The 17,777-nt window shown below is 40.5% G+C and overlaps 1 protein-coding gene across 3 annotated transcripts in view; it reads left to right on the forward strand.

Moving 5' to 3' along the window:
- EFHC2 (EF-hand domain containing 2) overlaps nucleotides 1-17,777 on the forward strand; it is a 193,649-nt gene that overhangs the window by 151,990 nt on the left and 23,882 nt on the right. For all 3 annotated transcript variants that reach the window (XM_017502055.2, XM_017502056.2, XM_037729057.1), the window contains 2 exons: nucleotides 8,843-9,040; nucleotides 10,976-11,068. In XM_017502055.2, the coding sequence (XP_017357544.1) occupies nucleotides 8,843-9,040; nucleotides 10,976-11,068 (291 nt within the window). The remainder of the gene's footprint in view (nucleotides 1-8,842; nucleotides 9,041-10,975; nucleotides 11,069-17,777) is intronic.

The following is a 17,777-nucleotide window of genomic DNA, read 5'->3' on the forward strand; positions in this document are numbered from 1 at the left end:
AGACAGGGTCTTGCTCTGTCACCCAGGTTGGCAAGCAGTAGAACAATCATAGCTCATTGCAACTTTGACCTCCTTGACTCAAATGATCCTCCCACCTCAGCCTCCTGAGTAGCTGGGATTACAGGCACATGTTGCCACGCCTGGCTAATTTTGTAATTTTTTGGTAGAGATGGGATCTCATTAGGTTGCCCAGGCTGGCCTTGAATGCTTGGCTTCAAGTGACCCTCCCACCTTGGCCTACCGAGTTGGTAGGATTACAGGCGAGAAACTCCGTGCCTGGCCCAAATTTTATATTTTAAAGTGTGTGTTCAGAAAGATTTAAAATCTGATTATATTACTGATAATTATTTGATGTAAGTAAAGCTTGAATTACTAAATTGATTATAAGCACCAAAAGGGCACAGACCGTGTTTTGTATTTACCCATTGTATGATCAGTAAATACCTGGGGGTTTATATGGGGGCACCCTTCATCACGTAAGACCCGTTGATTGTCACAGAGCTCACCATGGTCTTATAGGCCTCTAAACCATCTGGTAACCAAGTGAGAGACAGTTAAAAACAAAAAAAGCCAAACAAGTGGGGTTTGCTTGGAGACAAATAATCCCTGAACATAAAGTGGGTGTTAGCAAAGGCAGTGGTAGAAAACGAAGAACTCTGCTTGTAAATGAAATGAATATTCGCTCCTTTCTGCTTACCTTGCAAGTTAAGCACCAGCATTCAGACTTCATTTGCTGTTACCAATTACCAAAAGTGTTGACACAATTTAAAAAACAAAACTAAAAAAAAACCCCGCTATTGCTTTAGCTTGTTTAAATGCATATTGTACCAAATCATGGAAGAATTATAGATGAACATTTTAAAGGATTTCTAAAATTGTACTTCCATGAAGAATAGACTGTTAATGGTATACAGCAACTACTCTTAACTGCATGAAAATATCTCATTTTGTTTGGCTATACTTAAACAGGCCTGAAGTCAAGTGCACCAAGACATGCTCAATTTTAAACTAAATAAATTAAAATTACCACGTACATTCCACTACATGTCAAAACAGGAAAAACCATAGTATTATAGTTGATGTGAAATGAAGATTAGAACAGTAATAAAGAGAAAACATGAAGCTCCTTATATTTACTTGGAATGAGAAAACAGGGTCAGTGATTTTCACTGCCAATGTACTTACTTCTCTTTAAGAAAAATACATCAAAAATCAATTTACAAGGCAGATGAATTTGGCTGTAATTATTTGTACTGTGAAAATATTATTTAGTTTTGAAAGGATTTATTTAAACCAGGCACAGTGGCTCACACCTGTAACCCCAGCACTTTGGGAGGCCAAAGTGAGAGGATCACTTGAGCCCAGGAGACCAACCTGGGCAACATAGCGAGACCCCATCTTTACAAGAAAGTTTAAAAATTAGCCAACCATGGTGGTGCACACCTGTGGAGCTAGCTACTTGGGAGACTAAGGTAGGAGGATTGCTTGAGCCCAGGAGTTCATGGTTGCAGTGAGCCATGATCACGCCGCTGTACTCCAGCCTGGGTGACAAAGTGGGACCCTGCCTCTTAAAAAAAAAAAAAAAAAAGGATTTATTATTTATTTCAGTCTTCAGTGTACTTGCTTGTCATTAAGAACTTGACAGAAATTAGAGGGATTTGAAGCTAAGATGTTAGATGCCATTGCCAATTTAAAATGAGCAAGATAAAGATAGCATATCTTTATGTGTAACAGAGAGTGAAAGAGGACATCTAATTCAATTTCTAAAAATTAAGTATTTATTTCAGATCTATCCATTGTATAAAAGAAGGCACACCTGGAGCTTATTTCTTTAGCACTTTAGACTTACTCTTGAATATAACTGTTTAAAACAAGCATGCCATTTTCATTTTATATCCTGCAGATAAATTCTAAGGTTTCAGAGTCGTCAAAAGCATTTCACATTTCTCCAAGATAAACTTGCTTAAGAGAAGTGGTGCTTTCAGTTTAATGCAACTTGAAATTATCTCCATTGTGAGATGATGAGAGTAATAAAAATTGCTATCATTTATTGAACATTCATAGTTCCAGGTACTATGCTGAATGCTTTGCATATTTTGCTAACTTAACCCTCATTTTTCATTTATTCATCATACTATTTGTTATCTTACTATATGCCAGGGGCTATTTAAAGTGTCACAGATTCCACAGTGAACAAAATAGACAAAAAACACCACCCTCTGTGGATCTTACACTCCAGTGGGGGTGGGAGGGAAATAAAAGAATCTTCAAAATAAGTAATTTTATACTAGGTTAGAGTATGATGAATGGCACTAAGGAAAAGAAAGCAGGGAAAGGGTTAAGAAGTGCCAGAGTTGTAGAGGAAGGGGTCACCTGTTATGAAGGTTGGTTAGAGAAGGTCTCACAGAGAAGCTGACATCTAACAAGATAAGATGCCCTACAGGAGGTGAAGGAACAGCCTATGTGACTGTCTTGGGGAAGAACACTCCATTCCAGGTAGAGGGAACAGCCAGTACAAAGGGTCTGAAGTTGAAATGTGCCTAGTGACAGCAGACGAGGGGCCCGATCATGTCAGGCCTTGTAAGCCATCATGAGGCTTTTGAGTTCTACTTTGAGAGAGATGGCAAGTCCTTACAGGGTTTTGAACAGGAAAAGGACATGGTCTGACTTCTGTTTTAACATATTATCCTGGCTCCTATAGGAAAATAAAATTCGATTTCACAAGTGGTCTTGTCTCATTTCACAGATAAGGAACTGAAGTTCAGAGAAGTTGAGTAGTTTACTACAGTTCCCATTTCCTGGCGAATTAGTGGGACCAGAATTGTAATACAGGTCAATGTAATTTGAAAGCTCACACTTTTTCTACTGAACCACACCGCCTCCTGGTTGAAAACAAGTTTGTGATCTCAGCTGGAGTAGGTAGCTTTTTAATAATCTGCAGTGACCCCTTGTTTTCTCCTTTTCTGTGGAATTCCTTCATCTCTCTTGTGAGGCCACCATGTTGCATAACTCTGGGAGAAACCACTTATATGCCACAAGTCTATAAATGCACTCTCTGGAGGTGGGCAGTGCAAAGCCAAAGTGGCCATACATAGTGGACTTGTTCTCCAGTGAAGTTGAAGAGCTTTGTACGTGGCATTAAACTCTGGTTAGGCCTGTAGCAAAATCTGTTGGGTCTAACATTTGTATTAGACTCTCTTTGATATATTTTCCCATCTCTCCTTCCTCTGACACATATTCTACCAGCTATCTCTACCACCCTCTACTCTCCGGCAATGCTCTAGTCCAACAGTATGACATGCTGGGATATAAGTGACAATACAGCAAGGGTTTCTGTTTTGTATGGGAAGCTTAGGCCCACAAGTGTAAGAGAAAGCCTGAGGGAGTGTAGGATATGAGAAGGTGTGCACAGCTTCTGATTGAAGGAAGCAAAACACATTTTATTTGATGAATATCAAATTGAAGGTAATGAGAAAGGGTTCTACCTAATTGTAGCCAAAACTGCTGCTTGGTTTAATTTAGCCTCAACTAGATTTTGTTGTATGCCTTAGGGTCTGAAGGCTTAGGCTCTTGAGCCCTTGTTTGTGCTAAAACTAATTTTTTTTTAGTTTATTTGAAAGACATTGCTTAGACTTTAATGATTCAATAAGTAAGAAAATACCCTGAGATTCAGAGCTTTAAAAGGAAGTTGTGTTTCACCAATTTCACTGGATGACTTTAATGGAATTATGTCTTATAAAGCTGTTTAGCATTTTATGTTTCAGAATTCTGCATAGAATTCTGAATACCCTAGAGCATCTTGGCATTTTTTTTTAAGTCTTATGACTTTAGCTACAAAAGCCAAGAGAAAATCATGGCAGTATCCCTTATAAGATTAACTAAATAATACTGTGATATTATAGTATTATACTGTATAAAATATTAGTGCCAGGAATGTAGTGCAGTGTTGGCGAAAGGCAAAGGTAACTTGCTATCTAAATCTTCAAGATTACTTATAATAATCACAGAACACAAGAGCAATACAATTACAACTGCCTTTAAAAATACATTTTTAGCCGGGCACAGTGGCACGTGCCTGAAGTCCCAGATACTCGGGAGGCTGAGGTGGGAGGATTGCTTGAGCCCAGGAGTTCTGGGCTGTAGTGCGCTACCGCACTAAGTTCAGTATCAATATGGTGACCTCCCAGGCGCAGGGGACAACCAGGTTGCCTAAGGAGAGGTGAACTGGCCCAGGTCAGAAAGGGAGCAGGTCAAAACTCCCGTGCTGATCAGTAATGGGATTGCGCCTATGAATTGCCACTGCACTCCAGCCTGGGCAACATAGCAAGATCCCGTCTCTTAATTAAATAAAAAAATACATTTTTATTTCCCTTAAATGATTGGTCAAGAAGTACTGAGATCAGAGTTTGCTATCAGATCTCATTTCAAGTTCAGTATGAAGTTTTAGGTGAGGAAGGGCTATGCTTGATGGAAGTTGGACCTATATTTTTGTGGCTGCTGCTAAGCAAAAATAGAGTATGCAGAAAGCAGTTTGGCAGTGCCTTAATAGGTTAAACAGAATTACCTGTGAGCCAGGAGTTTCACTCCTTGGTATATGTACCCCAAAGAATTAAAAACAGGTGTTTAAACAAAAACTTGTACACAGATGTTCATAGCAGCACTATTTGCAATAGCCAAAAGGTGGAAGCAACCCACATGTCCCTGTATGTATGAATGGATAAACAAAGATGGCACATTCATATGATAAACAGTGGTATGATAGTACAATGAATAAGAATTCAGCTGCAAAAAAGAACGAAGTCTTGATACATGCTACAACATGGATTAACTTTGAAAATGTGCTAAGTGAGAGAACTCAATCACAAAAGACTGCATACTATATGATTCCATTTATATAAAATATCCAGAATCTGGCAAATCTGTAGAGATAGCAAATTAGTGGTTGCTGGGTAGGGAGGAGGGTTGGGAAGGAGGGAGGAAAGAGGAGTGGTTGCTTAATGGGTATGGGTTTTTTTTGGGGTGATGGAAATGTTTCAGAACTAGATAGAAGTGGTGGTTGCACAACATTGGGAATATACTAAATGTCACAAATGGCAAATTTTATGCTATATGTATTTTACCAAAATTTTTAACATGGAATGTGTGACTTTTGAAATGATTTTTAATTCTTTGTGAATCCTACTGAAGTTTAACAGGGTGGGGGTGAGTCCTGAAAAACACACATGTGGCAAATGTGGGGCAGAGTAGCGGCAGCCGTCTGAGGTCTGCAACGTGAGGCTTGTACAACCCGATTGAGATCCCTGGTGCAGGAACCTGACTCATGTGGGCGCAGCAGCCGCACAGGCAGCCGCTCCAGGAGCCCCTGAGGCCTTGCAGGGCTGTTGGCAGTTTCAAGTATAGCGCAGCTTGTTTGAAACTCTCATGTAAAGCCATGTAAAACTGTTGAATACTGAGCTGTTTAAAACCCAAGCATACAGAAACCCAGCAGACATAAATTTTAACTGCAGTGAAGCCAGGATAATTTCAGTTTATCCTATGAAAAGGAAAATAAACTTTTATGTTCTGGTGGTGCTATACTAAGTTTAGTGAAAGGTGTATGGAAAGTTTCTAGTTATTGCTGCACATGTTCTTTTTCCTTGTCCTTGGGAGCATGCCACTTTTCCTTCTTCACACCATATTCTACTCCCAGAAAGAAACGCTTTCTAATGTTTTTCTTTTTTCATTTGGACAATGAAAATAATATTTGATTATTACAAAAATTCAGAAAAAATGGAAATATGTTTTTTTTTTTTTAAAGACATCTCAGCCATCAGGGACTGTTGATGTTTTGGCATGCATCCTTCTGGTCTTCTTTCTATGATGAGATGTGCACCTGTATTTTGATTTTTCACTGGGATCATACTACATTTGTCAACATAGCATGGACATCTATCATACCAATAAATATCAATCAATATCATACTTTTCTTTTTTTTTTTTTAGGGATGGGGTCTTGCTCTGTCACTCATGCTGGAGTGCAGTGGTATGATCATAGCTCACTACAGCCTCAAACTCCTAACTTCAAATTATCCTCCTGCCTCAGCTTCCCAAGTAGCTAGGATTATAGGTGCATGCCACCATGCCCAGTTAATGTTTTTGTATGTTTGTTTTGGTAGAGATGGGTTCTCACTATGTTGCCCAGGCTGGAGTACAGTGGCATGGTCATAGCTCACTGCAACCTCAAACTGCTGGGCTGAAGCAGTCCTCCTGCCTCAGCCTCCTAGACATCATATCTTTTTTTTTTTTTTTTTCTTAGCTTTTAGATTTATTCTTCCACAATCTTCTTTTTAATTTTTATTTATTTATTTATTCATTCATTCATTTTTTGAGACAGAGTCTTGCTCTGTCACCCAGACTGGTGTACAGTGGCATGATCTCAGCTACCTCAATTTCTGTTGTCTGGGTTCAAGTGATTCTCATGCCTCAGCCTCCCTAGTAGCTGGGATTACAGGTGTGTGTCTTTACACCCAGTTAATTTTTGTATTTTTACCAGACATAGGTTTTCACCATGTTGGCCGGGCTGGTCTCGAAGTCCTGACCTCAGGTAATCCACCCGTCTCAGCCTCCAAAAGTGCTGGGATTATGGGCATGAGCCACCACACCCAGCCCTAAACATCATATTGTTAGTGATGGTGCAGTGTTCCATTTTACGCACATGGCATGAGTGATTATTTCTTGACCAGTGTTGTAAAGGAGGTAGGGGCTTTCCATGAAGTGGCTCTTTGTGGTTACTTAGCCCCCTGTCAGAGATGGTTGGTGACTCAGGTTTTCTGAAATTATTTTCTCTTACTTTTTTATGATGGTTAGTGATAGCCCTCAAAGCAGAGGTGATGGACAATAAAGGCCATAGAGGTCCATAAAAATCAGGTTAAATCCCACTGCCTTCAGGCAGATTTCCTGACTGAGCCCCACTCTATCAGTTGTCCCTGCCATTCGTGTCCCAGCAGAAGAGGGAAAGAGCAGAATGTACAAGCATGGGCTTTAGAGCCAGACTACATGGGTTCACATTCTGGCTTTTGTGACATGAGGCAAGTTACTTAACATTTCTGTGCCTCAGTTCACATCTGTACAGTGGGGATAATAGTAGCACTGTCTCCTAGGCCAGATGCCGGAAGTTACTGCTAGCACAGGACCTGGCACACAGTCCTCAACAAATGGCAGAGGTTGTTATTACTATTACTCCGTTTATTTAAGCGGTCCTACCAGTTTGTGGCTTTGAAAGATTATCTATATGCCTGGACAGTGCAAATAAATAACAGACTCTGAAAAGTTCAAATTCCAGAGAGCCTTTTACAGTGCTTTCCATACAGTGAGTCTCCTGTCAATATTACTAATTGATTGTCTGACCTGATTTGCTGAAATTCTGGGATCAGCTTGATGGGATTTTGCATTCATTTCCCATTATAATACAAAAGTAAAACCAAATTAAAACAAAACAACCCAGGAAACTGGAGAAGTAGATGTAAATGAAATGAATTTCCTTTAGATAGGTCAACATCATTGCTGTGGGCTTTCCTAGACTGTATGGATATTCTTGACTAGAAGAATCTAGAATTATTAAATGATAATGTCCAGAAATACCTAAAAAAAAAACTGAAAACATTTATTCTGAAAGACCTCTTTATACCAGAAGGCCAAATAAAATTTTGTATTCCCTTGTTTATTCGGGATTCTTGGGAACTGAATTATTTCCAGTAAATAAATTTTCTAGACAGTGGAAGCTTATTCCTGTAACCACCATAATATTTTGCATTTTAATCATTTTGATCTAATGCTTTCTAATGTATGCTGCATAGTTTATGCCTTTCATACAGAGTTACACTGAAAACAATTCAGCCAGTTTGTTAGGCCTTGAGTTGAGTCTTCATCATTGATACGTTGTTGTTTAGTTTTTTTTTTAGCTCTGCCTAATAATCTCAGTATCATTTGCCTTCTAAAGATGCAGACTGCTGTACGCTTACATAGGTCTTTTACCTTTTCATTTTTTTATATTATTTGTTTCTCACTGCCAGGGTATGTCCATTTTTACTTTTTATTACAGAAATGTGCATGATTGCTTTCCCCATCCCGAAATACCTTTCTAATTTATTAACTTACAAATTTCATGCCCCAGGAAACCAGAAACCCAAGTCTGTTACTATTTTGTGTAAGGAAGATTAATAGGCATTGAATAAACTCATGTACTTCATGACAGGTTTTTTGACCGTTCAAGGCCTTTAAAAATATATTTCCTGCTAGGTGTGGTAGCTGTGCCTGTAATCCCAGCACTTTAAGAGGCCAAGGCGGGTGGATCATGAGGTCAGGAGTTCAAGACCAGCCTGGCTAAAATGGTGAAACCCTGTATCTACTGAAAAAATACAAAAATTAGCCAGGTGTGGCTATGGGGGCCCGTAATCACAGCTACTTGGGAGGTTGAAGCAGAGAATTGCTTGAACCCAGGAGGCGGAGGTTGTGATGAGCCGAGATTGCACTGTTGGACTCAATTCTGGGCAACAGAGTGAGGCTCTGTCTGAAAAAACATATATACTTCCCGGTTACAGGCTGTTATTTGGTAGGTATTTGACTCTGGGCAAAATGCCATTTTATTTATAAGCTACAGTGCCTATGATTTTCCATGCTGGCATTGGTGCCTTCCTGCTGCTCCCAAACTAAATAGAGAAATGAAGTTTTAAAAAATCACCTGTCCTCTGTGCATTTGGTAAAAGTTTTGTAAAACGGGATTTGGATCTTTTAAGTAGAAGGAGAGGTAAAATACTGTATTCTTAGATATCAGTTCATAAATGTTTTTCCATTTTCGTTACAGAGACATAGTGATGACTTTCACTCATGGAAACCTTTCAGAGCAAGAGTTTATAACCATTGCACGTCACTACCGTGTGCCTGAGGAAACATGTCCAGATGGGGATTTCTTACTTGGACTGGCGCAGGAAAAGTTCAAGAAAAATTTTTTTGAGAATTTTGACCGTATCATTTATGCTTGTGGGTATGAAGATCGAGAAAAGTAAGCTTTTGTTTTATTGATTATAATCATCTACATTTCTGTGAACCTGAGTAATGAAGGAATTTCTTATCAAAAAGAAAATTGATATGTCTCATCATACTCCATTATTTAGCAAAGCCACCTTAAATCATTTCTGCAGAAGTATTTGGGTACAGATATTTCCCAGTAATGGTGAGCTTTTTTGTTTTTTAGGGGTGTGTGTGTGTGATGGTGTCTCGCTCTGTCGCCCAGGCTGCTGGAGTGCAGTGGCACAATCTCGGCTCACTGCAACCTCTGCCTCCTGGGTTCAAGAGGTTCTCCTGTCTCAGCCTCCTGAGTAGCTGGGACTATAGGCATGCACTGCCACGCCCAGCTAATTTTTGTATTTTTAATAGAGATGGGGTTTCACCATGCTGGCCAGGCTGGTCTTGTTGATGGAATAGGGGAGGCCCTGTATCTTTGAAAGAATAGGCTGCCCCCTTGCATGTTCTTTTCATTTGTTTCCAGAAGCTTCCCACTGAAGCATAGTAAATCAAAATGTTAGAAGGGTTAATTTTGAGATGTCATCTTTTTGCATTATTTTAGTACTGATTGAGATTTATAAATGTAACTTTTATAATAAACAGAAAATGGAATTTTCAAACAAACATTTTATAGAATTTCTTTGAAATTATTTCTTCTTGAAAATAATGAAGTTCAGCATAAGCTATTTCTTATACATTGGTTGTGAGCGTGTTGAGCTTCATTATGTCATTGTTATATACAACTGGATGCAAACATCTTAATATGTTTTTATGTATTCATCTTATAGACCTGATACAGTGGGGATAAATATACATTTACTTATTTTATCTGGAATTAGAAAAATCTTAGTTCTTGCTCTGGCTTCTAGCCTTATTGCTGCATACCACTGCCATCTCTTTTCCTTGTGACCACTTTCCTTATCCCCAAACTTGAAATCTGCACCCAAGTGGCCAACTGCATACCCTGAATATCTGTGATGGTCCCATAGTTTATCTTAAACATGTTTTTTATTAATCCATAATGTATCCTCTTTGAGTTTTTATAAAGATGGTATTTTTCCTTGACTCTGTAAGTTTCCCCAAGCTTCCTAGAAGATGTGTGGCCTGAGTTTTGCATGGTCCTTGCCCTACCTTCCACCCTGGTGGTGCCCCTTCCCCAGAGTGAGAAGTATGACCCTGCTTCATTCAAGGAACACTTCCTGGGAACAGTGGGGCTGCTTGACCAGATAGCCTGAGGTTCTCCCAGTTCCAACAAGCTTTGATTCTAGATGTAAACATTCTCATTGCAAAGAAGAGAGCCAACTTTCTTTCCTGTTGATTCTAATGTTGCCCGATGCCTGGAAAAGTGTTGGCTGAGTGAGAACATTGGACAAGCATTTCTGTGCCCTCAGAAGACTGGAAAAAATGACTGTTGGGCTCCTCTAGAAAAAACTACTTGCATCTGAAAAAACTGAAGTGAATATTGAGACCCCAGCTGGGGCTTCCAGGCTATAAGGTTTAGGTCCAAGGAAAAGAATAGAAAGACACCCTCAAGTCATATCATACTTGAGTTGGAGGCTCTAGATGCCTGTCAAATTAAGAGATGTTTTCAAATATCAGAACCATTTTTGACTAGTGGTCAAGAATGCAGATCAATTACTTAGAGCAACACTTGTGGCTACAGCCTTAATAGGCTGTACTGTCACCAACCAAGAATCTGCATCTTGATGGAAAAGCCTTTGTAAGGATGGAATCTGGTGGCCTCTGAAATAGAAAAAGTTGATGAAATGAAATATGACTGTTCTTCCTTGTTGTGAATTCCAGTACCAGTTTTTATACTTCCATGTGTACATTCTTAGGACACATCACAAATGTATTTTCTTTCCTGTAGTATGTAATTGTTACTAAAGGGATACAAGGTATATAAAACCTCATTTACTTTGTTTTAATGCAGAAAAAATGTATTACCCACCAAAGACATTAAAAGGCTGTGCAAATCCTTCAGATTACCTTTGACTGATGATCTTCTAGAATCCTTATTGTCAAGGTAAGTTAGAATTCCACTCTTGATAGGGCTTGTCCTGCGTACTTTTATTTGGGGCACTATTTTTGGTTTTACATCTCCCCTTAATTACCCTTGATTTACCCTTGACTGTTTTGATTATATTATTGGTGGCCTACCTCCATTTAAGTGTTACAGAAGGAAATGTTTGTCATGATTTTGAATGTCAGAGAGCCTATTACAAATTATTTTTTTAATTTTTAACATGAATACACACTTATATATCCACAGATTCCTGTTTACATCTAGACAAAATGAGATACACAACTTCATGGGTTAGGAGGACATTAAATGTAAAATTCAGGGCAGGTTTTTCAAAGCAGCAGTTCCTGATAGCTATAGACATGCAGTAAGAGAACCTAGGGTTATTAGCATGGGGCTCTGTCCTGATGAGCACCAAATGTAAAACATAGAGGTTATGATGCCATAAAAGGATAGCACGGTGAACTGCTTTCTAAAACACATCAGTTCTACTGTTGAATCTGACTTTTGATTTCCTGACATGTCCCTCTCAGCCACCTAGACTCTGGTCATTTCTTATGCTTCCTATAGCATCACTCTCTCTAGCTCCTCCTCTGACTTATATATCTTGATAATTCTGACATTTTTGGCTGTGTTCTAGGCATCGTGATCATTGCTTTGGGTTTATTATCTCATTTACTTTTTGAGAACAGCTTGTTGAGGTCAGAACTGTTATCCTTCCTATCTTATACATAAGGATGCTGAGGTTTAGAGAAATGAGGTATTTTGCCCAAAGTCACATAATGCAGAAGAAGAAGAGCTGTGACTTGAATCGTGAACCTTTCAAATGCACATCCCCTGCTTCTAATCATTTTGAGTTACTGTCTACAAATAGCCAGTACATTAGGCTGTCTTGACAGTTCTACCTCCTCCTTACTGCCTGCATCTACTCTCTCCTCTCCATTTCCACTATCATCATTCTTGTTCTGACCCACATTGCTTCTTGAATACTGCAGTGCCACCACACTGGTCTTCCATCCACCAGTCTCTAAATGTTTAAATTCATCTTTATATATAGCAGCCAAGTACTTCTAAGAGCAAAAATGTATGTCATCATATTGCACTTTTACTCACAAACCTTCTGTGGTGTCTCTTTGCTCTCTAAGGAAGGACCAGCTCTTTAACTTTGAATTAAGCTCCTTCTCCATAGTGGGGCTTAGGGTTGACAGCTGGAGCATTGTCCTCAAACAGGGGCTGACGTGGGGAGTCCTTGTTTGAGGCAAAAGGGGAAACCAAAGGAACAGATAAAGCCAAATTCTGTGTTAGGGAACTAGGATCCAAGGTGTCAGGAGGGAAACCCAGAAGAGGGCAAATCTAGTTGGATGTGTGTGTGTGCATTGGATCAACCTGGAATAATTTTCTAAACTATCAACTCTATTTGTTTTGTTTTGATTTTGTTTTTGTTTAGCTCTATTTGCCTTTATTTTCTAGCAGCAGTGTGAGGGATCCTGGCATAAAGGAAATGAGATTAAGTAGGCAGGCCTTGGACCCAGAGTTCTTCACAGTTATTATTCCCCTACCCCCAAAACTCCCCTTCCTGTTGCCAGTAGTCCACCCACATCTGCCATTTAGCATTTCACACATATACCTCCTGCCTTTCCACTTTTTTTTTTTTTTTTTTTTTTTTTTTTTTTTGAGACAGAATCTTGTAGCTATTTCTTCAGTAGGCAGTAGCTCCCCATGGTTTTCACTTGCCAAAAGCTTGCTCTTCCTTCAAGACCTATTTCAAGTGGCACCATATCCATGAAGCTCTGTTGTATTTGTTTGGCTGGTAATCAGAGTGATTATCTGCTCCTAAGAATTCTCACAGCACCATTTATGTGTCTTTTTATCTCTTACCTTGTAATGATGAGTTGTGACTTGACCTTTAATTCATTCAGATGCAGACACTGCTTCTGTTTGATTTACCACCTATAAATAACCAATGGGTTGTCACATCCTGACAGTGTTACTTCCCCCCACCCCCGTCTCTTAAATTCTTTATGTCCACTTATTAGCTGTGTGATCTTGTGCAAGGATTTTGACCTGCCTGAACCTCAGATTCCTTACCTCTAGAATGAGATAGCTGTACCTATTTCCTAGTGGTTCTGAGGATTAATTGCGATAACATACATAAAGTACCTAGCACAGTACCTGGTGCAAAGAATTGATTGAGGACTGGGAGAGAAATTTAAGTCAGGGACCATAGACCACACACTCTGATATAGAAATAAACTGGAAGAAACCCGTGTCTTTCTATGTAGAGGAAGCCATGTTTTTCAACAATTGGATCTGAATGCCTCTTGCACATTAAGCTGTCTTCTAGTCAATAAGCTGTGGATGTTTATTAGATTATCTTTTGATGGCCTTGAGGATGAGTTGTCCTGGAAAGTCCAGTAATGTGGGAGCCTGGCCTTTGGAGGACCTACATGTTTCTTATCCAGTGCTGAGGCCACCAAGTCATCATCCTCTCATTCTCAGCAGACTGTTTTGTCTTTGCCTTTACGATTTGACATTAAATGCAAAAAGATTGTTTCACAACTTGCTTCGAAGTCGCCTCAGTCTCTGAACACATCTGTCTCCAAGCCCACTTAGCTTTGAGGAGGTCATCCCTCTCAGCTGCTAAGCAGACCATGTTCAGTCTAACTTTGCCTCTAATTGTGCAGTGACCCTTCTCCACACTCAGGGGAAACTTCAGACTAATCAGATTAGAAAATGTCTCATTCCCATTCCCCTCTCCCTCCAATATGCCCTGCCATGATTTGGGTCACATGCTTGGTGTTTTGCATCATCTCTGCAGATTCCTTTCAAAGACTGCCCTAATTCCTAATGGGCCCATCAGCCTGCAGCTTACATTTATATTCTGCATTCTTATTGTTCCCCACAGACTCCACAGGGCTTTACAGAGCCCTGACCAGAGTCTCTTTCTGCACAGCCCTCCTTATGGCACGCTAAGCCAGAGCCCCCTCTGACGTCTGCAGTCTCCCATGGGAGGCAGGCATAGAGCTTGTTGATTTTGTTCAATGCACGCTCTTGCCCAGGAGTAGTTTTACCTGCTTTGGGATGGATCTGGGCAGCTGTTGAGCAGCCGTGTAACCCTGCTGTGTGAATTCAGATCAGGAGATGAAAAAACAATATGGCTCAAGGGTTGGATGCTTTCTTTCACCCGGTGATTGTTACCCATGTATTTCTCCTAACCCCATATTCTGGTACCAGGATTTTCCTTCTGCTCCATTCTCATGTTTCTTATAATTAAGCTTGGTATTTTCTTTATTATGTTAGCATAACTCAAACTGGAATCAGGACTTCAAAATCTTTTCGTATCTGGTTCAGTCCTTCAGCCCCTGTCAGTTTGTGCTGTGGGAGCTGGTATAAGGTCGCCTTGAGTACCAAGCAAATTCATTTCATTAATGCACAGAGCATCAGAGTTAAATGTTCTATAGAGTGGTAGCGATTATCCATTAATAGTAGGAGTGACACTTTGTATTGATGTAGTGCTAAGGGCCTTAGAATATTTTGTAAATTTTTGAGCATATTAAAAGGTACATTTTCATTGACAGTAGGCATTACTCCTCATTTCATAGGTGTAAACTCTGAGGTATAAGGAGAGTCTCTCACTGAAAGACTGTGCTCCAGGCCAAGATGAGCCTCTAATGGAAGGAGAACTACAACTCCCTAAGATACTCTAAACCTTCGCCTCTATCTGAGCTCCTGGGTGTGGGGACTAGACCTCGTTCATTTTTGCAGCCTCAAAGACTTGTCCTGTGCTAATGCACTGGGCGTGGGGGAAAAAAACATGGGCTTGGTATCCACCAGAGCTGCTCCTGCCTCTGCAGGTCAACTCTGCTGCTTCCTGGCCGTGCGATCCTTGGGCATTTACTCAACCCCTTTGAGCCTTCATTTGGGCATTAATGTTCCTCTGAACTAATAAGCAAGAAATTCTGATTCTTAGACCATAAGAGGTAGAGGGAATTCTGAAATCATTCCATTCTATATTCTTTGTGGAACAGGGAAGGAAGGAGGCAGCCTTCTCCCCTAATTATGGCCTTCTGAGTCGAAACTTGGAATGACTAGAGATTCAAGTGCAACTCTTTCCCCAGCAGCTCTGTCCTGAGCTAGACTTTTATAGCTGGCTTTGGGTTCCATGGAATGCCTTAGAACGGGCCTCCCAAGAGAGCTGGTGCCTCATCCAGAAATATCAGTTAAAATGGAAAAAGTTAACAGCGCTTTAAAATCATCTCATTATAGTTTACCCAGCCCTGCCCCCTGCCCCACTCCCAGAGGCAAGATTAAGGCTCTTGTGATTTCACCCAAAAATACCTGGCAGTGAGGCTGAAGGGCAAGGGCTGAGCCATGTGGCAGCTATTGTGGCAGAGTGTTTGGTGTACTGATGAAGTTTTCAGAGAGAAGCCTTCTCTCTCTCTCTCTCTCTCTCTCTCTCTCTCTCTCTCTCTCTCTCTCTCTCTCCCTTTTTCCTCCATTGTGTACTGTGTCCCTCTCTCTGTCTCTTTCTGAGACCCACCGACCCACCCAGATGCTTTCTACCTTTTCAAATATAAGGTTTCTAGTTGAAGAGATTTTTCTTTTAAATCCCAAACCATGTGGACATACAGAGTATCAACTCTATGTACAGCCCTAAACTGGCAGCTGTGACCCACCTCACCAAAGACATCTGTGCTAGAGTCAGAATTGGAATTTAGCGGCATGACTATTTAGAGATAACCAGAGTTACTTGTTGGCAACTTGACACAGGGGCCCCGAGCTCCACTTCTTCTCAAGTGTCTGGCCTTGAAGACTTTTACCAGGTGTTTCAGGATGCACCCCTGGGTTTGCTAGGTAATGAACTGAAACCAAACACAACTGAGTCAGAAATGGATCTTCACTGTCTTCTCTCCCTTCCAGACCGTTCCCCTAAATGATGAGGTGATCTTTGCAATAGAGGAGAAGCAGGCTCCTCTTCAGCAAAATACAGCTGCCACTGAGCCTTTTACCTCTACCAAGGGTGGAAATGGAGCAGCTCAGGATTATTCCCCATAGCAAGGAGATGGATAGCTTCTGTGGTTTTCAAGCCATTCATCATTTTGCGGAGGGGGGAATATGAACATCAGTCAAATGTCACATCAGACTTGGTTCTAAGAACTCTCACCTAGCAAGGCATGAGGAAGCATGTTCAAGATGTCGTATTATCTAGAAAGGAACCAGAGGAATTGCCTTCTCTCCCCCTTCTTCCACAAACATGTCTCTGAGTTTGTGTCATGGAGAAAATGGTGGATTCCCAGGTTTCAAAGGGAAAGAAGAATTTATGGAGGTTTTAGGAAAACACTTTAGCATTGTGAGCTAGGACTTGAAAGTAAGAAGGCTGACTTTTTAACAAGCGTAGAAACACTTAAAAGCCAGAATTAGTGCTGCCCTTTAGAGCAGTCACCCTGGAAGGCTGTGCACTGATTCCAACAATGTGGCCATAGAAAGTTCTTCTTTGGAATTGCCTTCAAAGCCTTTTGAGAAGAATTTCCTCCAGAGTGGCCAATCTTTGTCCTTTGACCATGGATCAGAGTTTTAACAAGAGCCAATGTTGTTTGGAGGGGAGTGAAGCAGGGGACTCAGGTGGAGAATTGGGAGCACATTTTTTATGGAAAGCACAGCATGGCCATGACATAAGGAAATTTATCTTCTATACCATTCATAGGCTTCTCCAGGTTATTTTGAAAGGATGCCTAGGATTTGGCAAATGATGCTTCTAGCCATGAGACAGAGGGAGGCCTCCATGATGGGTGACTTGGGGAGATAACCTTCAGGGGTAACCATAGTCACTGACTGATTGATTTGTTCTTACTCCCGTAATATTCAGACCTTTCTCTTGTCTCTGAACTGCCTCCCCTGCCTCCTCTTCTTCCTCTGACCTATACTATTATTAGGACTGGAGATCTTCCTTGTGTCTTGATTCTTTGCTTACAACCTCATCTGACAAGCATGGTGGATATTAGAATACATGTTACAATAGCAGATGATGGCATGAAAAATCTCTCTATGTCAATGGCCTAGGAGGCTATGGGCAGAATTTTGAAGCAGGGAGGAAGACTGAGAAACTCATTCCTCCTGAACATACTCCTGACTAGTAGTGCTTCTTTCTTTCCACTTCTGACTTTTACATGTTTGCTACCTGGAAAATCATCTCTCAGAGTCTCTTATCTGCTTTTTACACTCCTTAAAATTTTAGTTGTATCAAACTGACATGCTGATAGTTAAAAATCATCAAATCATTCTAAAAAGCTTATTTCAACAACAGCACCCTCTGGCTACATCCTTCTCTGCACCCCACTCCCCCCGACCCATTCACCAGAAGCAGCCACGTTCAGCACTTCTAGCTGCTTCTGCTATTTGAAATAGCATGTACATACTGAGCGCACTGCAGATGATATCATAATTGATCGTTTCCGGATACTGCCTTCTAACTTACTGTAATAGTGACTGAAAATTTAGCTTAATATTGATTTCCATTGCTGTTTATTCTTTTGGAATGCTCTTAGGATCTTCTCTTTATTCCTGGTATTCTGGAAGTTCATGATGGGGAAGAGAGAGACAGAGAGAGAGAGAGAGACAGAATGTGTGTGTGTTCGTGTGTGTGACTGTGTGTGTAGCTATATATAGATTCGTTGTGCTTAGCACTCTATAGGCTCTTCTAGTTTGGAGTCAC

The sequence above is a fragment of the Cebus imitator genome, unplaced genomic scaffold, assembly GCF_001604975.1.
Source record: "Cebus imitator isolate Cc_AM_T3 unplaced genomic scaffold, Cebus_imitator-1.0 Scaffold289, whole genome shotgun sequence".
NCBI lineage: Eukaryota > Metazoa > Chordata > Mammalia > Primates > Cebidae > Cebus > Cebus imitator.